This window comes from Leptonychotes weddellii, chromosome 1, assembly GCF_054177405.1.
Source record: "Leptonychotes weddellii isolate Sample4059 chromosome 1, ASM5417740v2, whole genome shotgun sequence".
In the NCBI taxonomy this organism is placed as follows: Eukaryota; Metazoa; Chordata; class Mammalia; order Carnivora; family Phocidae; genus Leptonychotes; species Leptonychotes weddellii.
In genome coordinates, this window is record NC_138369.1 from 50,960,346 (window position 1) to 50,981,964 (window position 21,619).

Sequence of the window (21,619 nt, forward strand, 5' to 3'; positions counted from 1 at the left end):
GAACTGCCCCGGCCAGGCCGGGAGCGACACCGCCGCCCTGGCACAGCCACCGCCACCACCGCCGCCGCGGGCACAGACATCTCCGGGGCCGGTGAAGGTGGGCGCGGTCCCCAACCGCCGCCTGGGCAGTGTCCGCGGCGTGCCCATGTCTTCACCGCCAGGGCGCCGGGCCCGCCTGTCGTCCCCCGGCACCGGCCGCTCGTCCTCCGAGGCCCGCGAGGAGCTGCGGCGCCGCCTCCTGGGCCTCATCGAGAGCAACCGAGTGATGATCTTCAGCAAGAGTTACTGCCCGCACAGCGCGCGGGTAGGTGGGGCGGGGTCCCGGCCGGCTGGTGGCGGGGGCAATGGGAGCCTGGGGGAGGCGGGGTCTTCCGGAGTCCTGGGGACTTATCCCTCCCGTGACCCTGGGGCACGAGTCCCGCCCGTTCAGCGAACCGGGAGGCGGCGCGAGTGCTCGGCGGCCGGGACTCCGGACCCGGGCCTGCGGGTGGTGGTGACACGGAATGAGGACTGGGCCCTGTGGCGTGGCCCCTTTGGCACCGCTGGAGAGGCGGCCACGCTGCCCACCTCCTAGACTCAGCGTACTTGTTCTGGGGCCTCCTCCTGGGGGGGTTAACCGCTGGTCCTCCCGCTTCTGGCTGTTAGCCTGACGTTGGCTTCTTTATCAAGAGTTTACTTGGTGAGATAAAGGGGATTTCCGGAAAGTTTTTGCCTGGTAAAAGGGTAGTATGAGGAGAGGCCACGATTTGGGAGTAGACTAGAGCTGGATTCAGATCCCACTTTCTAACCGCGTGACCTTGACCAGGTTACAGAACCCCACGGAGCCCTGGTTTCTACATCTTGTAAAATGAACATAATGAGGGGTGAGAGGATGGTACCAGGTGATGAGTAATTTCACCTGTCTTGCACACTACCTTAACTTTGGGGTCGGGGGGGCTAGCTGGGAATACAGCATTATTTTTAGGGGCACATTTGTTCTTAGTGGAAAAAATAACCCACTTAGAAACGAACCTTTGGAAGATAAACCCATCTGTGTGATAGGGACTTTCAATATTTTGAACTATACATTATCAAAAAGTTGAAATAACAAATGGAATATACAAAGACATAAACTCTTGGGTTAGGTTTGTCAAATTATAGGCTATGTTTTTCAGATTTATTTTCAAGTTTACATTGCCTTGTATATTGTTTCAGAAAACATATATATCATGCATATACATCTTAAAGAATAATAAAACACTAGTATTTTGGACACCTTGAATGTCTCTCCCCAATTAAACTGCTAACCTTAAAAAGTAAAACTGCTAGTTATCTCACCAGCAAAAATGAGTTTATTCAGGAATAGCAGAGAATTACAATCCAGGACAAGCAAGCTACCATGAAACCATAGGCAAAACCATAGGCAAGTCTGCTCAACAGAGGAGAGGGATGCTCTTTTATAGGGGAAGGGTGGTAGGTAGTGTTGGGGAGGGCTGTATAAACAAAAAGTCCATTGGAGTAAACTGGGAGTTCCAAGCATAATGACTTTTCACTGGCTGTGTTGTAACAGTCTCTCATTGGCTGGTCTGTTCCTGGGGAGAAGAAAGCTGTTCTTTCTGCTGGGGTACTAAAGTAGTATCTGAGCAAGGTCCTTCTCTTCCTTGTTGGGTTTGCAATTGATGAGAGTGGTAGGGCATGAGAACTATCCCTGCTAAATCTCCTAACTACATTTAGTGAGGTTTCCCTTTATTAATATTCACATTACATACTCCTCCCTCCCCCCAGGGTTAACTACTCTCCAAAATTCCTTGCTTTTCTTTATAGTTTTGCCAAATATATGTATATCTTTAAAAGATATTTTGTTCCTTTTGGCGTGTTTTGGTACTTTATCATACATACGTATTATTTTGCAGTTTTTTTCTCAACAGTTATGTCTTAGAGAATCATGCATGTTAGTATCTGTAGCTGTGGTTTGTTAATTTTCATATCTGTAATCCCTAGGATGAATCATACCATAGTTTATTGATTGTGCCGTGTCTAGTATTTTGCTCTTGAAAACAATACAGCTGTGCCTTTTCTTGCACATATCTTCCAGTGCATGTGTGTAACACTTAGAGTAGATAGATATCTTGAAGCTGAATTACTGGACCATAGAGGATGCATGATTTCTACTTTGCCTAAGTGATGCCAAGATGTTTTTCCAAGCGATCATACCAATTTACTCTCCCACTGGCAGTATAGAACAGTTCCCCTTGCTCTACTTGCTTGCCAGTGATTGATACATTTAATTATTGCCATTCTGGCAGTTATGAAATGGTAGTTTACTGTGGCTTTAATTTTGCATTTCCCTGAGGAAGTTGAACATCTTCTCTTGTGTTTATGGGTCATTTGGGTTTCCTCTTCTATGAAGTGTTTACAGCTTTTGCTTATTTCTCTGTTATGTTTTTATTTTTGTACTGATTTTTAGGTGTTCTTTGTATATTTTGGACACTAATCCTTTGGATATATATGTTGGAAATGTCCCAGATTTGGCTTTTCTTTTCACTCTGATTATGGGATCTTTTAGCTAACTGAAATTTGCCAAGTTTAATGTAGTTGAATCTGTCACTTTTTTTTCCCTTTGATAGTTTGTGCTTTTTATGTCACATTTAAAAAACCTGTTTCTACTCTGAGGTCATAAAGATAGTCTCCTGTTTTAGGTCTTGTAAGTTTTAGAGTGTGCTTTTCACACTCACCTTCTTTATTCCACCTGTACTTGATGCTGAGTGGGGATCCAGTTTGTTTTTTTCTTTATGACTTATCAGTTATCCCTGCTTCATTTATTGGAGAATCCATCTTCTGTGCTATTTTGAATGCTCACTCATCATCCATCTGGTTCTTATATATGCATTGGTCTGTTCTAAGCACTGCCTTCTATCGTTTTGTTTTGTTTTTAAGTTGTCCTTTGGAGCTTATAAAAGGGCCAAGAGATCAGAACTGTGCCTGTCTACTGCTATATCACTGGGGTCTAGAACAGTGTCAGGCATTTAATGTGTGTTAAACTAATAAATGGTCTTAGGTCATTCTAGTTAAACCTTTGCTGATGCAGAAAATCTTAGGACAGTTGATCCTCCTCCACCCTGTGTTTGTCAACACTACCAATAATGTGGCCACTAGTTTCAGTCCCATTACATAATTGGACAGCTCCGATTATAAGAATTTTTTTTTTTTTAAATTGAGGCAAAATTTGTCTCCCTGAAACATATACTCAGTTTTGGAGTTGATTGTTACTCCAGTGCATAGAATTAAGAACCTGCTTCTACTTGGATGGCAGATTTCTTTGTATTTTCCCTGAGTGTTTTTCTTGTCTGGCTAAGCAGCCCACTTTCTTTATGTACTCATATCATTTATCTATACACATGACACTTCACTCATTTGATTGTGTGATAGATAGCTTGACTATGAACCTTTGAAATGTATCACCCCAAATTGGACACCATATTCCACATCTGTCCTTACCTGCACAGAGTCCAATAGAGAGGTTTGTTCCTTGATTGGGCCACTAATATCATTCAGCAAGCGTTATGGGGGCCCAGTGTTTGGGACACGAAAATGAATAAACTGTGGTCTTTCTTCCCAAGAACTCATAGTCCAGTGAGCAGTAATCAAATAGCTGTCCTGTCCTGCAGGAAGTACCTGTAAAAAAAAAAAAGGGGCTGTGGGAATGAGAGACAAAGACAGTTGCTTCTGTGGGGGATCAGAAAATTTTCAGGGAAACTAAGCTGTTCCTTGAGGGATATGTTGGATATCTGTAGGTAAGAAAGAGCATCTAGCTAGGGCATTAGTATAAGCAAAACTAGGAGATGATGAAATGAAAATAGTGTGGCTGGATGGAGGAGATATGATAGAAATCAGGAGAGTAAATTGGAAAATGGCTGGAAATTTACTTTCAAAGTGATACTGGTGAGACCTTAAAATGCTGCTAAGTGTGGACTTGATGATGTAGGCAGAGCCATCTCAGACTTTTGAGAAGAGGAGTGAAAGGTCTGTGATTTGAAATCTGTCAGTGGTGTGAAGATTAGACTAAGTGTGGAAGCTGCTAGACAGTCTGGAGGCTATTGTTCAAATCAGATACAAGATAATGGCCCAAACTACAGTGGAGAAAATGCCCTGATATTTTAAATCCCTTGCCCACATTAACTTTAAGCCATGTTTCCCCAGCCCTGAGTTCATATGTTTGTATTTTAAAATTTTACACATCTATTATTAGCTTTTGGGGGGGTAGTAAAATATATATAACACAAACTTGACTATTTTAACCATTGTTGTGAACCATGCCTGCCATCTGTCTTTCATCTTCCCCAACTGAGTTCCTCATTCCCCCTCCCATCAAGCCTTGGAAACCACCATTCTGCTTTCTGTCTCTATGAATTTCACTAAGCTTGTTACCTCATATAAGTGGAATCATTTGTGACTCGCTTATTTCACTGAGCACAGTGTCCTCAGAGCTCATCCATGTTGTTACCTGTGTCAGAATTTCTCTCCTGATTAATATTCCATTGTGTGTATGTATTTACCACATGATGTTTGTCAGTTCATCTCCATTGGGTCTCCTCCACCTTTTGGCCATAGTGAATGTTGCTGCTGTGAACATGGGTGTACAAATATGTGTTTGAGTCCCTCCTTTGAATTATTTTGGGTATGTACCCAGAGGTGGGAATTGCTGGATCACATATAAGGTAGTTCTATTTTTTATTTTTTGAGGAACCACCATACTGTTTTCTATAGAGGTCATGCCATTTCATTTTTCCACCAACAGTGCACAAATTTTCCAATTTCTCCAAATCCTCACTTTCAGGGAAAATAACACTTGTTATTTTCTGTTTTTTTGTTTTGTTTTTGTTTTGATAGTAGTTATCCTAATGAGCATGAAGTGGTATCTTATTATGGTTTTCATTTGCATTTCCCTGATGGCTAGTGATGTTGACTATCTTTTCATGTCCTCATTGGCCATTTGTTAATGGCTAATATCTGTATGCATTTTTGCAAAATTTGTTTTTGGGGTTTTGATAGAGATTGCACTAAATCTGTAGATCACTTTGGGTAGTATTACCAATATGAAGTCTTCTAGTCCATGAACATGGGGTTTCTTTCCATTTATTGGTGTCTTTAATTCTTTCAGTAATATGTAGTTTTCAGTGTACAAATCTTTGCCTCCTAAGTTTATTCCTAAGTATGCTTCTTTATGCTATTGTAAGTGGAATTTTTTCTTAATTTCTCTTAGATTGTTCATTGTTAATATATAGAAAAGCAACTGATTTTTTTGTGTTGATTTTGTATCCTACAACTTTGCTGAATTTATTAACAGTTTTTTTTTGTACAATCGTTAGAGTTTTATACATATCAGATGTAGTCAGTGAACAGAGAAAGTTTTACTTCTTTTCCAATTTTGATGTCTTTTATTTCTTTTTCTTGTCCTTTTTCTCTGACTCAGATTTTCAGTACTATGTTGAATAGAAATGGTGAAAGTGGACATCATTGTTTTGTTCCTGGTCTTAGAGGAAATGCTTTCAGTCTTTCACCATCAAGTATGATATTATCTGTGGTCTTTTCATATATAGTCTTTAGTATGTTGGGGTAGTTTTCTTTTATTCTTAGTTTTTTGAGTGTTTTTGTCATGAAAAAAATGTTGAATTTTCTTAAATGCTTTATCTGCATTCATTGAGATGATCGTGTAGTTTTTTCCCTTCATTCTGTTAATGTGGTGTATTACGTTGATCTGTGTTTATATGTTGAATCATCCTTACATTCTAGGAATAAATCCCACTTGGTCATGTTGTATAATCTTTAAAATATACTGTTGAATTTGTATTGCTAGTATTTTGTTGAGGATTTTTGTGTCACTATTCATCAGGGTCTGTGGTTGGTCTGTAGCTTTCTTGTAGTATCTTTGTCTGGCTTTGGTATAAGGATAATGGTGGCCTTACCAGGTGAGTTTAGAAGTGTACCCTTTTCGATTTTTTGGAAGAGTTTGAGGAGGATTCGTGTTTATTCTTCTTTATATGTTTGGTAGAATTCACCAGTGAAGCCATCTAGTTCTGGGCTTTCTTTGTTGGGAGGCTTTTGATTACAGATTCAGTCTCCTTACTAATTACAGGTCTATTCACATTTACTATTCATTTATTCGTGATTCAGTCTTAGTAGGTTGTGTGTTTCTAGGGATTTATAAATTTTGTCTAAATGATCTAATTTGTTAACATATAGTTGTTCATAATACTCATAATCCTTTTACTTTCTGTAAAAACAGTAGTAATTGTCCCCCTTTCAATTCTGATGTTAGTTATTTGAGTCTTCTCTGTTTTTTTCTTAGTATAGCTAAAGTTATGTCAATTTTGTAGATCTTCTCAAAGAAGTAACTCTTAGTTTTGCTGATTTTCTCTATTGTTTTCTATTCTCTATTTTGTTTATCTCTGCTCTGATGTTTATGTTATTTCCTCCCCTTTGCTAGCTTTGAGTTTAGTTATGTGCTCTTTCTAGTTCCTTAAGGTGTGAAGTTAGGTTATTGATTTAAGATCTTTCTTCTTTTTTAACATAAGCATTTATAGCTATATATTTTCCTTTAATTGCTACTTTCACTGCATTTCACGAATTTTGTTATGTCTTCTTTAGTATGTTTTATTTTCCTGTGTCAAGATATTCTCTAATTTCCCTTGTGACTTCTTCATTGACCAATTGTTTAAGAGTGTGTTGTTTAATTTCCACGTATTTGTGGATTTCCTAGTTTTCTTTCTGCTATTGATTTTTAGTTTCATTCTACTATGATCAAAAAAGATACTTTGTATGATTTCATTTTTAAAATTAAGGCTTGTTTTGTGCCTTAGTATATAGTCTGTTGTGGAGAATGTTCCATGTGTACTTGAGATGTGTATTCTGTTTACCTTGGATAGAGTGCTTTATAATATGTCTATGAAATCCATTTGGTCTGCAGTATTCTTCCAGTCCTCTGGTTCCTTATTGATCTTTCGTCTGATTGTTCTATGCAGTTTTGGAAGTGAAATATTGAAGTCTCTTATTATAATTGTAATTCTGTCCATTTCTATCTTCAATTTGTTTAGTGTTTGTACCCTATATTTGAAGCTTTGATGTTGGTGGATATATTTTTATGATTGTATATTGTATAATTCTTTTATCATTACATAATATTCTTTTTAGTCTCTTATAACAGTTTTGGTATAAAGTTTGCCCTTTGTCAGTAGAGCCATGCCTTCTCTCTTTTCTTTACTGTATACATGGAATATCTTTTTCCATCCTCTCACTTCCTTTTTTTTTTTTTTGAAAATTTTATTTATTTATTTGACAGAGAGATAGAGAGAGAGCACAAGTGGGCAGAGTGGCAGGCAGAGGGAGAGGGAGAAGCAGGCTCCGATGAGCAGGGAGCCCGATGCAGGGTTTGATCCCAGGACCCTGGGATCATGACCTGAGCTGAAGGCAGACGCTTAACGACTGAGCCACCCAGGCGCTCCTCCATCCTCTCACTTTCAACTGATGTGTGTCCTTAGGTCTAAAATGAGTGTCTTCTAGACAGCATGATCCTGTCCTTTTATCCATTCTGCCAGTCTATGTCTTTTGATTGGAGAGTTTAATCCATTTATATTTAAAGTAATTATTGTTAGGGAAGGACTTTTTTTTAAAGATTTTATTCATTTTTTTGGGGGTGGGCAGAGGAAGAAGCAGACTCCCCGCTGAGCAGGGAGCCCCATGTGGGACTTAATCCCAGGGCTCTGGGATCATGACCTGAGCCAAAGGCAGACCCTCAATTGACTAAGCCACCCAAGCACCAAAGGGAAATACTTTTGCCATTTTATTTGTTTTGTGGGTATCATAGTTTTTTTTGTCCATCATTTTCTTTCTTACAGTCTTCTTTTGTGTTTATTTTTTTAGTGATCCTTCCCCTGTCCTTTTGTGTATATTTAGTAGATATTTTTGTGTTTACCATGGGGATTACATATAGCATCCTAAAGGTATTATTTGTTTCAAACTGATAACAATTTAATTTCCATCCCACACAAAAACTCTGCTCCTTTATATTCTGCCTCTTTTTACGTTATCAGTCTCACAGATTACGTCTTTCTTTGTTGTGTACCCATTATCATAGATTGGTAGTTATTTTTATGCTATTGTTTTTTAAAATCTTATAGAAGAGTAAGAAAACATGATTATGAACTAAAATTATAATAATACTTCTTTATATGTTTATCCATACATTTACTTTTACTGAAGAACTTTGCATTTTCATATGGCTTTGAATTCCTGAATAGCATTTTTTCATTTCAACTTGAAGAACTCCCAATAGCATTTCTTGTAGGGCAGGTCTAGTATTAATACTCCCTCAACTTTTGTTTGTCTGGGAAAGTCTTAATTTCTCCCTCATATCTGAAGGATTGTTTTTTGTTTGTTTTTGGTTTTTTGTTTTGTTTTGTTTTTTCTTTTTGCCAGATATAGAATTCTTGGTTGATAGTTTTTTTTCTTTTCTTTTCTTTTTTTTTTTAAAGATTTTATTTATTTATTTGAGAGAGAGAGAGAGAATGAGAGAGAGAACATGAGAGGGGGGAGGGTCAGAGGGAGAAGCAGACTCCCCACCGAGCAGGGAGCCTGATGCGGGACTCGATCCTGGGACTCCAGGATCATGACCTGAGCTGAAGGCAGTCGCTTAACCAACTGAGCCACCCAGGCGCCCTTCTTTTATTTTTTTTAAAAATTTTATTTATTTGAGCAAGAGAGAGCGTGCACAAGCAGGGGGTGTGGCAGAGGGAGAGGGAGAAGCAGATGTGGGGCTCAATCCCAGGACTCTGGGATCATGGCCTGAGCTGAAGGCAGATGCTTAACTGAGCCACCCAAGTGTCCTGATAGTGTTTTTCTTTTAACACTTTAAATATTTCATCCTTTCATCTCTGGACTGCAAGGTTTTGACTGAAAAATCCATGGATAATCTTAGGAGGATTCCTTGTACTTGATAAGTTCCTTTTTTCTTGCTGCTTTCAATATTATCTCCTTGTTTTTGTTTTTCAGCAGTTTGATTACAGTGTGTCTTGGTATGGGTCTCTTTGGGCTTTTCCTTCTTGGAGGTTTTTGAGCTTCTTGTGTTTGTATATCCACATCTTTCCTCAAATTTGGGGAGTTTTTGGTCATGATTTCTTCAAATAAGCTTTATGATCCTTTCTTCTTGAACTCCCATAATGTATATATTGTTTTACTTTATGGTGTCCCTCAAATCTGCTATTCTGTGTTCATTTTTCTTCATTCTTTTTTATTTTTGTGCCTCAGACTCAATAATTTCAAATTCCCTGTCTTCAAATTCACTGATTCTTTTTTCTGCCTGTTGGAGTGTTCCGTTCAACCACTCTAGTGAATTCTTCAATTCAGTTATTGTATTTTTCAGTTTTAGAGTTCCTATGTGGTTCTTTCTGTCTTTTTGTTAATAATCTTATTTTGTTTCCATATCATTTTCCTGATTTCTGTTAGCTCTTTGTATTTTCCTCTTTGAGTGTATTTAAAATAGTTGTTTTAAAGTCTTTGTCTAGTAAATCTGAAGGCTGTATTTGTTCAGGATGTTTTGGAGATTTATTTTTTCCTTTGAATGGGCCATGTTCTTTTGTTTCTTTGTATGCATGTGATCTTTTATTGAAAATTCAGCATATAAAACAGCTGCCTCTCATAGTCTTTGCAGACTGGCTTCATGCTTGGGAAGAACTTCACTAATCGGTGTAGCATGAAGGCTTAAGGTCTTCTTAGGCCTTTTCTGGGCATTTGTCTTCCCTGGGCTTGTATGTGCTTTTCACACATGGGCTCAGTTTTCCTGTATACAAGGCTGTTTTAAGGTGTGTTAAATTCCTTAATCTCCCCGCTCCTTCTTCTTGGGACCTTAGCTGTTCTGTTGTATTCTTCTGCCTGTAATTTCTTGCCCCCAGGTGTCTACCATGTCCTGGGATATGAAGTCCATTTTCAGTTTTCACGAGCCATGACCACTGCTTCTCATGGCTTTCTTTAGCCTAAGATCCCAGCCACTTTTGACTATCTGTATAGTCTGTGTTAGACATCATAGAGAAATCCCTTAGGCGGCCCTGACTTTAGAACATTGCAAATTTGATCTCTCTGCTCTCTCCATTTTGTGGAAGGGAACTGGGGTCCAGGCTGCCGCTCACCTCTTACTGTGCCTTGGAGCATCAAGGAGTGGGTGAGGTAAGGGCCATTAAGAATGCCACAGAATTTTCTACCATTTTATTTTATTTTTAAATTTTTAAATGATTTTATTTATTTATTTATTTGACAGAGAGAGACAGCGAGAGAGGGAACATAAGCAGGGGGAGTGGGAGAGGGAGAAGCAGGCTTCCCGTGGAGCAGGGAGCCCGATGCAGGGCTCAATCCCAGGACCATGGGATCATGACCTGAGCTGAAGGCAGACGCTTAACGACTGAGCCACCCAGGTGCCCCTCTACCATTTTAAATGTGGCATTTTCTTCATTGGGCATACACTTCATTGTTGTAGATCTTTGACCAGTTTCCAGAGCTCCTATTAAGTTATCTTACTTGGAGATTGTTGAGCTTCTTGGATGTGTAGATTACTACTTTTCAAATTTGGGATGTTTTGGACATTTCTTCAAAAAAGTTTGTACTCCTTTATTCTCTTTCCTTTATCTCCTATTCACACTGTGTATGTTGGTGTGCTTAGTAGTGTCTCATGTTTCTCTGAGACATCCATTTTTCCTCAATCTTCTTTTTCTGTGGCGTCAGGTTGCACAATCTCCATTGATCTGTCCTCAAGTATGCTAATTCTTTCTTCTGCCAGTTTAAATCTATTGTTGAAGCACTCTAGCGAACTCTTCATTTTATTGTGCTTTCCAACTCTATACTTTCCATTTAATTTTTAAAAATAATTCCTGTTACCTTTCTTCATCTCCTTAAGCATAATTTTATTTAATTCTTTGAACATATTTGTAATGGCTACTTTGTGTATTCAGTATGACATCTGGGCCTTCTCAGAGGTTGTTTCTCTTGACTGCTTTTCTTCCTGTTTATGGATCCACTTTCCGGTTTCTTTGAATGCCTAATAGTGTTTTTGGTTGGAACCTGGACATTTCAGGTGGGATATTGTAGCAACTCCAGGTACTGACTCGTCCCTCTTTGTGGCTTATTTTGTTTGCTTCTTTATTTCTCTATAGTAAGTTGGCAGGATTAATTAAGGGAAGTTTATTTCCACCAAAAGATGGAGCCTCTGATGTCACTTCTCAGAGTGTGCCCTCTTGGGTGTGTGCACAGTCACCCTGGAATGACAGAGATTTTAGCAGGGCTCTAGTTGACTGTCTGTGTAATGTTTTTCTTTTTCTTTTCTTTTTTTAAATTAAGTTTTCATTTGAACTCCAGTTAACATACTGTGTTTCTTAGTTTCAGGTGTACAGCGTAGCGATTCAGCAATTCCATACAACATCCGGTGCTCATCCCAACAAGTGCCCTCCTTAATCCCTATCACCTGTTTTGTGTTATGTTTTCTGTCTCCGTTGGTATCATACCCAGATGTTAAGCCCCCCTAATTGCAGGCTAGTTGCTCTGTTGTTTTTGACCATGTCCTGGGATATAAATTGTTCCACACTCTTGTCCAGTTAAATCTGGGCTCCATTCAGGGGTAGTTTTTGAGGCATGTTTGTGGCTTATTCTGACCCTAGAGGGACTGTTCTTAATGATCTCTATCCCAGTGTTCTCTGGTAAATTTGCTGGCTTGCAGCTTAGCCTGTTACTCTAATGAAGCCACCAGCCTTCTCTTTGTTGCTTACCACCAAAATCTCCATTGCCTTTAGATTTGCCCTTCCACATGGTCTATTTCAAATAAAGTCATTTCTTTTGGATAGAGCTTTGGAGCTCTGTGATCTCATGGTTTACCTCTTCCCCTGAGCAAAATCTCTGAGACCTTGCTTCAGAGCTAGGGGTAGGACAGTGACCTGATTCTCTCAGAGTGACAGCCCTACTTTATGAGCAGGGCTCTGGGTGGGGACTGTAACCTCTGGTCTTCTTGGCTTACCTCTCCAGCCTGAAACCTTGCTCTACAATAGTTTCAGCATGGGGTAGAGCCTTTGCTGTCTGAGTGGGGGCTGTGTGGAGGAAGGGAGGAAAGGAGTCCCTGTGTTGTTAGTCACACTTGCCAGGAAGTTAGCCTTTGCCACTCAGAGCTATGAGAAGACTAGGAAATGCTGGTGGCCTGCCCCTTCTGGTGACAGCGATTTCAGTCTTATCCACACTCACTTGAAGTGGAGCTTCTAGGGCAGGGGAGGGAAGAACAGACACTGACTCTGCCTGTTCTTATTGACATCTACCAGATCTTCTTGACTAAATGTTTCATTTGGCGTGTGCCCTTTGGACAATCCCCGGAGACTTTAAATGTTTGTTTTTTTGTTTGTTTTTTGCGTTTTGTTTTGTTTTAATAATTTTCACCAGTTGTGGGTGTTTCACCAGGGAGCACGTCTGCTAAGCTACCAGTGTCTCCATCTTGGAAGCGAAACATCTGGACTTTATCTTGAGGGCTGAGGGCACTGAAAGTTGTTAAGTAATGGTGAAAAGTGGGCTTTAAAATACTACTTTGGCTGCAATTTAGAGAACTGAACATTTTCTTTGGACACCTTTGTGTCCATATTTCATAACTCTGTTGAATCCTTATGAGAGTAAAACTCCAGTAAATTTTTGTTCCAGGTTAAAGAACTGTTTTCTTCTTTGGGAGTTGAATGTAATATCTTGGAACTTGATCGAGTTGGTAAGTAGAATGGGTAGTGTATACTTTTGTTTGTAATAAATGTCAACAAGATTGACTACTTCCCATTTGCTTTGTTCAATTCAATTTTCTCTTGTCTCTTTGGGTTAGGTGAGCTGTTTTTGTCTACTTTCAACCATGCAGAAAATAGAACTCTATACAGCAAATAATTTGGTGTAGATTTTTTTTATTTATATACTTTTCATATTTGAGGGAAGGGGGCAGGAAGAAGATGTATATACTGCTAAGGATGGAGTATTTCAGGCATTTAATATGTATCTGTCAACTTTCTGGCAAAATAGGTTAAGCTGTAATAAATGGAAAAAAACTACCCTTATTTCCTGACTGTATTACACATGAGGGGAACACATAATTTTTCAGCTTTATATTTTTAATTCTTGTCATGCATGCATCCATCCATCTAATATTAACCAAGAGTTTTACCCACGCTTGTGATCTGCAAAGGTGGGAAACAGGGTGGTAAACAGAAAAGAGTTTGATCTCTGCCTTCACCAGACTTCACCAACTCCTTTTAGCTCTGTCTCCCTAACAAATGAAATGTTCTCGAATCTTTGAGACTTTTCTACAGTGTATACCACATAGGGCAGTCATAAGTAGTTGTGGCCCTGTGTTATTTTTAGGGGTGGAGGAGACATTTTGGATCATGGATCATAAAGATTTTTCAAATGTAATTGTAGGAAGCATTTTCTGAGTTATGACAGTGGAAGCAGGTTTTATCCTGATATTTGCTCTTTTAAGAGGATTTTTATTTATTTGTCCCAGCAAGGCCATTGAATGATAGATCAAAATCTAATTTAGAAGGGTTCGTTTTAAATGAATTTGTAGGTTTGTCTTTATTCTTTAAGGTTTCCTTTGAAAACAGGTGTTTCCCCTTCCTGAGTCATCATTTCATGAAGTTATATAATATGTAAATATGTAAGTACTGACGTTTTATGGGTGCGTGCATGTGAGCGTCTGGTGTTGTAACACTTCTGTTCAACTCCCAAAAGTTTGGAACCCTTTCAGTGTTCTTATATATTTAAGTTTTTATTATTCAGATGATGGGGCCAATGTCCAAGAAGTGTTGTCAGAGATCACTAATCAGAAAACCGTGCCCAATATTTTTGTGAATAAAGTGCATATGGGTGGATGCGATCAAACTTTCCAGGTAATAATGGTATTATATGTTTTTAATGCTATTCAAAGTTTGGTTTTAAATCTACCTAAAAGGGGAGAAAATGGCTTTTAAAAAGGAGTCTATTCATGGGGCACCTGGGGGGCTCAGTCCGTTAAGCGTCTGCCTGGGGCTCAGGTCATGATCCCAGGGTCTTGGGACTGAGCCCTGCATCTGGCTCCCTGCTCAGCAGGGAGCCTGCTTCTCCCTCTCCCTCTACCTGCTGCTCCCCCTGCTGGTGCGCTCACTTGCTGTCTCTCTGTCTAAATAAAATCTTAAAAAAAAAGGAGTCTATTCATTTGTCTTTTGGAAGTTGTAAAGTGGAAAAGCATAGAGGATGGTTATCAGATAATCTTGAAAGTGGTGATAGATAAAATTGATGTTCTTAAGTTAGGTCCTTGTTTTATAACTACTTCCTTTTATTAAAATTGTGTTCCTTTGTATTTGTTTATGTATGTATGTAAATGGTAGTAATCAGTGATTAAATACTTATATTTGAGACTTTAACTTAAAATTACATTTTCTTGGGAAACTAGATTGTCTGGATTTATGTTAATCTATGATCAGCATCGTTATCTATTAACAGCCTGCATTAGTCCCAGAAGCTCCACCTCAGCTCATGTGGTGGTATGTAGCATAATGAGAGGCCCCGAAACACCTCGGGAAGTGCTGGTCTTACCATTCCTAACCTGGAAAAGATGTCAGAGGATGAATCTGGAGATGCAGAGTTATACTGCATGGCACATACTTAGGAGATGTATTTTCCTTAGGGCACCTAATAGTAAGGAGGCCAAAGGAATCCTTTTTAGAATGTGCCAAAAGCCTCCATGGGCATTCATCCATCTGGGGCCATGTGCCATGTGCTGAGTCCTACAGTGATAGAGCACTTCCACTGTGCTTCCCAGGATGAGCTGGTGCCACATGGTGTTTCTAAAGCCAGCTTCATGGGATGGAGCACCCACCTTCACATAAAACTATTGCTACATCATGCATTGATTGTCTCAACTTGCCTAAGCTACTTCTGATCAGAAGGGAGGGCTGAGTGAGCAGGAAACTATCATGCAGAGCTAGCCTTATGACCATTGCTGAAAGAAAAAGCAAAATTTTGTGTTGTATAGGAAGTTTACCAGGATGCTGCAAAATATAGGTCAATTTATGAGAAACCATGTAAAAATTTGATGTGCGTGTCCTGCTGATGATGCTTAAGAATTGTTTTCAAAATAAAGCCTAGCACCGGTGAACAAAAGATAGAGGATCTTGAAAAATGGTATATGGCTATTTTACTTAGTTATAATACTTTGATGATTAGACCAAGGAAAATGACCTCACCTGACATAAAGCTGTGACCTATGGGTCATTTGACACACGTGTAGCCATCAGGTGATAATGAACAAAAATGTACGTACTTAGCATAAGTTCTATCTAGTGGGACCCTATTTGAATACCATCTAGATAAATTTAAAATTTGAACTTAGATGAATTAGGGACTGTTAATAAGAGTTTTAGAAAAGCAGCCCATGCTGATTCAACATAGGGTACAAAGGAACAGATTTAAGACAGGTCATGCCTCCTCTCTCCTTTGATCCGTAGGCTCATCAGAGTGGCTTATTACAGAAGCTCCTTCAGGAAGATGCAGCATACGATTATGACCTCATTGTCATTGGGGGAGGTTCTGGTGGCCTTGCATGTGCACAGGTATGAAAATAATGAAACCAGAAAATTTTCCTGGGTTGCCGTAAGCATTTCTTCAGCTACTTTAAAAAAGCCAATTTTGATGTTACAGTCCAGGGCTTTTATTGAATTAATAAAGAGAAGGGACTGTGTTCTTCCACAGTCTTTTCCTTTCAGGGAGAGAAAAATTGGGGGGTTGTCAGGAAAATGACAAGATCTTTATATGTAGCTTTTTTTTTTTTTTTGTAGGAAGCTGCCATCTTGGGAAAGAAAGTTATGGTGCTAGACTTTGTGGTCCCATCACCTCAGGGGATGTCCTGGGGTAAGCAGTGTTTTTTTATTGTGACTCTTGTAGTTTTCTGCTCTTTACAGCCGGCTTTGTCTTTCTTTAATCTTGTTAATCCTCACAACAGTCTCAAGAGGTACAACTAGCCTGTTTCATAGGTGAGGAAAGCAAGTCTCTGTGAGGTTAAGTAACTGACCTAAGATCGCATAGTTAACAAGTGGTGATTCGGGAAGTTAATATAAAAGTAATGAAGGAAGATTTTGCAAAAAGAAAAAATTCAGTGACTCCAGTATTCCAACACTTGTGCCATAATAATTCTTGCACACGTGCACCAGTGTTTTTCCCTTAGTTGCAATCACAGTGTATACTGTGTGGTGCTCACCTAAGTCTGCTATGACCTTGTCTTGTGTTTCTGCCTCAGTTTCATCGCTGACTCTAATGGCTGCATGATGCTCAGTCAAGTTAGTGTGTGTCATCATCCAGGTCCCATCAGCACAGTGTACAGTGAGCTTCCAGTTGTAGATGAGAGCGTTCACTTTAACAAAACACGCAGATTTCATGTTGGATATTTTCTGTTTATGGATCAGATCCATTCTTCATGTCTCTACCTTTTTCCGTGCCCCAGAAAGCTAATGCATTGGCAACCTTGCCCTCTGGCTTCCCCCTGGGTTCGACCAGTTAGTGGTCATGGGAGGAGAACAGAGGGAGGGAGGAGAGTGGAGTTGGGGGTGTTCATTCCCCCAGCTCCTGCCCTGCTGATCCCTGCAGGCATGGAAGGCCACTTCCCCTGTCATGGCCAGCCCCCCGTGGGCTGTCACTCACTCAGTGTGCTTTGCCCATCACATGGGGTTGGCGATGACCCACTCACTATTCTGCTCCTCCTCGCTCTTCCTGCCCACACCCCTGTAATCATTTCTTTATAAACTCTCCTCAGTTTCCCAGCTTGAGGGTGTCATCTGTTTTCTGCCGGAACCCTGACAAAATAAGAAAATCATGTTTTAAAATTCAAATTTATTGAAAAATTTTACCTTAGAATTTCATACGCTAAAGCTAATCTATCTTGATTTTCCTTCTAACATTTGTATGTTAAAAAATTCCTGTGTGTACCTGTCATTGTTTTCTCCCTCTGTCCTCCTGCCCTGTCCCTTCTTTCTCTCCTGTCTATAAATATCCTATTTCTCTGAATTACCAGAAGAGAGACTGTGATCAGAGAGGGAGTTTTCTGACTCATGCCCTGCACGGGGGCATCACACATGGCCTTTTTGTGCTGCTTGAGATTGAGAGTAGATGTTACCAGGCAGCTTGCAGTGGACCTAATATCGGCTCAGAGGAGGAGTCAGACTTACAGAGAATAAAGGCTAGAAGCTGGGGTTCCAGCCCTTGGTCTGGTATCTATCTAATTAATCGAATATAGTTCTGATCCCTTTATGGGTCAGACTCAAATGAAAATTTTGGATTCTCTCCCCAGAAAACTATTCAAGTGTACATCTGTATTTTTGCTCATCTTTGGGTCTCCTTCACAGACCCTCATTTGAAAAGTTTGGCTTAATCATTTGCGTGTTATTGTGGGGTCTGCTGTTGGCCCCACAACCGTCTGAGTGTGTCATTTCCACAGGTTTAACAACACCTGCTCTACATGTATTTAGAACCATGTATACACCCACAGACACAGAGGAAACATTAAACCTATTATCTTCTTTCTCAGGTCTTGGCGGTACTTGTGTAAATGTGGGCTGTGTTCCTAAGAAATTGATGCATCAAGCTGCCCTTTTGGGGCAGGCGTTAAGTGACGCCAGGAAGTTTGGCTGGGAGTACAGTCAACAAGGTGGGTAACAGTATATAAAAATACAGATTGGGAGAAAAGAAGAAAGAATGAGTTTCTTAGAGAAAGAATTGGTATTTATATTTCTAGAGTTGAGTCTGAAATTCGTTTAATGACCTGACCACTCATTAGGACCCCACTTTGGCATAGAGGATCACTTGAAACCTGGCCCTGCTCTTGGGGACCTTGGTGCCTTTGGCAGCTATAGTCATTCCATACTCTTTACAGAATGTGAGAGAGAATAATTGCTATTTTCAGATTTTCTTCAAGTGTAAAGAAAATAGAATAGCCAGGGTCATTATTTGAATTTTATCCATTATCGTGATAACATTTTCTATTTTACCAGTGGTTATATATGTCTTTGTTTAGTGAAAGATGGAAACCAAATTCACCCAATAGACACTTATTGGTTAGACTCTGAGGATACAGATAAGAGGAAAATAGAGCTTCTGCCCTGAAGCAGCACACGGTCTGTTGGAAGAGAGGCGATTCTGTGTGCTGTGTGGTTCACAGTGAGGTTTTGAGCATTGCCTTGAGGGGCACTTACTGTATCCTTGAGAGTCTGAGGTGGTGGAGGTGACCCTTGAGCTGAATCTTGAGGGTCACAGAGAAGTAGGTCATAAAGACAGGAAGCAGTGTGCCCTGAACTCTGGAGCTGGGAGAAAACATGGAGTCTTTGGGGGATAGTGAATGGCTGGCATGGAGAATGGGGGAGGGATCCTGGAAGAAACAAGATTACAGAGAACCAGGTCATGGTGGCTCTTAAATGCCATCTGAAGGAGTTGTGATTGACCCCAAAGGGAGTAAGAGAGTCATTGAGGGGTGTCAGCAAGGGAGGAGCCTGAACAACAGTTTGGATTCTGGATCCCTCTGGTGGCACCAAGGAGTTTAGAAGGCTGGAGGTGGGGAGGGGGGCAAGTCCAAAGACAGGGAAGTGAGGTGGGGTGCTGTCACCTAACCCAGAGGAGAAATGACCAGGCCTGGGCCAAGACTGATTTTGGACTGGAGAATGTGAAGTGGACTTAGAGGATTGAAGGCCTGGAATTGACAGGCTCGACGTGGATGGGTGATTTTGTCTCTTTAGAATAACGTTATGGAATTTCTAAAAAAATTACAGGGACTGGTCTCCCAAGAGATTTTGGTGGAGGAAATGTGTGCATGAGCATATCCTTCCTGGTGATTTGGCTGGGCCCCCAGGTCACAGAGTGGGTGGAAGGTGAAGGAAAGGAAGGAATCCCAGAAGAGGGAGTGGGTGACAATGCAGTGTATTTGCTGAGCTGGAAAACAGGCAGGTGTGAGTTAGTGGCCAGGTGTGGTGGAGTTCAGCATAATGAGTTGTGGCTGGACAGATTCTCCATGGACAAATTTCCCCAGACACTCAGCTCTGTGGAGAGCTTTGGGTCCAGCTTTAGTAGCAACTGGTTGTAGATAAAATGGTCTTTGCCCTTGGCAGTTTAACTTTGGGGTCATCTTCACTTTCAAGAATCCTTCTCCCCGAATCCTTCATCTTGTATGGGTTTTCCCCTGCAGAACACCTGGTGGGAGTTCGCTATCAGGGGATGGTTTGTGCTTGAGAGAGGTCTAGGCAGGGCCTGGGTTTGCAGCCCGGGTGGTGGTTGAAGTCTTAGGAATTGCTGAGAGGGGCTGGGGAGGCCCTATGGATGGAAAAGCATAGCAGACACAGACAGGATCCTGAGAAATGTTAATACCTAAGGGGTAGGTGAGGAAGATGAGGAAAACCCAGGAGAGTCATGTCACAGAAGCCAGGAGGGGCTAGATTTTTAAGGATAAGACTTAGGGCTTAGAGAGTCTCCGAAGAGAACCATCTGGAGGGAAAAGGTGCCGGAAGGCCAAATGGATTAGGATTTGAATTAGGTACATTTTAGATTGGCATTTAGGTAGTTAAGGAGTCTCTCTCTCTCTCTCTTTTTAAAGATTTTATTTCTTTATTTGTGAGAGAGAGAGAGAGAGAGAACACAGCAGGGGGAGGAGCAGAGGGAGAGGGACAAGCAGACTCCGTGCTGAGCACCAAGCCAGATGTGGGACTCGATCCCATGACCCTAAGATCATGACCTGAGCCGAAATCAAGAGTCAGACACTTAAGTGACTGAGCCACCCAGTCGCCCAAAGGAGTCTTTTTAAAACTAAAAGTGTTTATAGCCTGTTTTAATAATTCTAAAATAATCGAGGCCAAGTGGGGAGGAAACACTGAATGCCCCATAATGGAGAAAGGCCATGAAGAATGGAACTGTACACGTGGTCTGTGATGAGGACAGCCAGGCAGGGAGGTGTGTGGGTAACTCCCCATGCAGGGTTCCCCACAAGTTAATGACTTCTGGGTGTATCAGCCCTGCCCGGCGCCCGCAGCCCCACGCTGCTGGGGCCCTGCACGTTCGGCAGGGGCGGGGCGGACAGCAGGGTGTATGCTCATGCCACTTGGCCTCACCTGAGGGTCCAGGTTATGTTCTTGAACTTATCTCCGTGCTTAATATTCCTAAATACTTTCTAATTCCCTCAAGTGTGTAAAATCTTGTTCCACATATACAAAAGGCTTCTAAGTTAGTTTTGAGTTGCTATGCTAAGAAATACCTAGCTAACCATCACATGGAATTTGGGGCTTAGCAGTTTTTAGGAATAGGCTTCATGGAATGGCCAAGAGAAGTCCATAGAATCTAAGTGGTAAGAGAAAGGAACTGAAAGCATGCCGAAATCTTGGTGTGGGAGAATGTTCTAGATACTTTGGTTCTTGATGTTGGTAGAGGAATAATGGATTAAAATAAATTTAAAATGTATATATAATTTCCAGATCAGAAATTGAATATAGAACTTCCAAGAAAAAGGAAATGGGAAATATACAAATAAACAGCATGAAACTAACTTAAAACAAGCAAAAAACAACCCAGAAAACAAGACGGCAGACAGACATAGGGACAGTCTTTTACATATTAGATAATAAAGCTGAATGAATAAACTTCTCAAGTTGTGTAGACAGAATTCATCTGTGTGCTGTTTACAGGACACACACCTAAAACCAAAAGAGATAATTGTTGAGAATACAGGAATTTTAAATTTTGAAAAGACTAACTTAAATTTTCCTATTTAAAATGAAATAGATGGGAAATTTTTAAATAGGTGGGAGAAGCTGTATCAGGGAAAGGCAAACCAAAGCAATGGCAGTTAATATCAGATAGGGAGACTACAAGGCAAAAAAAAACCCCACAAAAGCATACACACACAAACACACACACACACACATATACCCCACACTGAGGAATTAATGATTTAGCACCCTCCCCAAAATAGAATCAATGAACAAAACCAAGAATATATTTGAAAATGCAAGTAAGTAGGTAGGCCTTTGGCAAATCCAGTCGGGGAAACAGGAGAGAGAATTCATACAAATATGTAACATTAGGGGTCTTGAGAAAAGAAAGATAACTACAGAAAGAGAAGAGAAAAAACAAATTCAGGATACAAATTAGTGGTAAGAATTTTAAATATCTTGATGAAAAGGAGTATATTCTAGGAAAATATAAATGACCAGGATGGACTTGAATTATCAAAGAAAACATTGCCTAAGGACAACCAATTCTCCAAGACACTATAAATTTACATGTAAATTTCCTCAAATCTTCAAGGAAAGACACTTTTTTAAATATTTAAACTGTTCTAGAGTTTAGGAAAAAATGGAAAGTTCCACCTTTTTTTTTGAGGCTGACTTAATAGTGATACAGAAAGATAGTGTAAAAATAGAAAGCTATTGCCATTTGCAACGACGTGGATGGAACTGGAGGGTGTTATGCTGAGCGAAGTAAGTCAATCAGAGAAAGACATGTATCATATGACCTCACTGATATGAGGAAATCTTAATCTCAGGAAACAAACTGAGGGTTGCTGGAGTGGGGGGTGGGG

General features: G+C 40.4%; 1 protein-coding gene across 1 annotated transcript in view; it reads left to right on the forward strand.

The window, feature by feature from the left end:
• Window positions 1-7: 7 nt before the first annotated feature.
• TXNRD3 (thioredoxin reductase 3) overlaps window positions 8-21,619 on the forward strand; it is a 29,025-nt gene continuing 7,413 nt past the window's right edge. Inside the window, exons 1-6 of the mRNA XM_081823143.1 lie at window positions 8-304; window positions 12,697-12,757; window positions 13,813-13,922; window positions 15,519-15,623; window positions 15,849-15,921; window positions 17,591-17,710. Of these exons, the coding sequence (XP_081679269.1) occupies window positions 146-304; window positions 12,697-12,757; window positions 13,813-13,922; window positions 15,519-15,623; window positions 15,849-15,921; window positions 17,591-17,710 (628 nt within the window). The 5' untranslated portion in view covers window positions 8-145. The remainder of the gene's footprint in view (window positions 305-12,696; window positions 12,758-13,812; window positions 13,923-15,518; window positions 15,624-15,848; window positions 15,922-17,590; window positions 17,711-21,619) is intronic.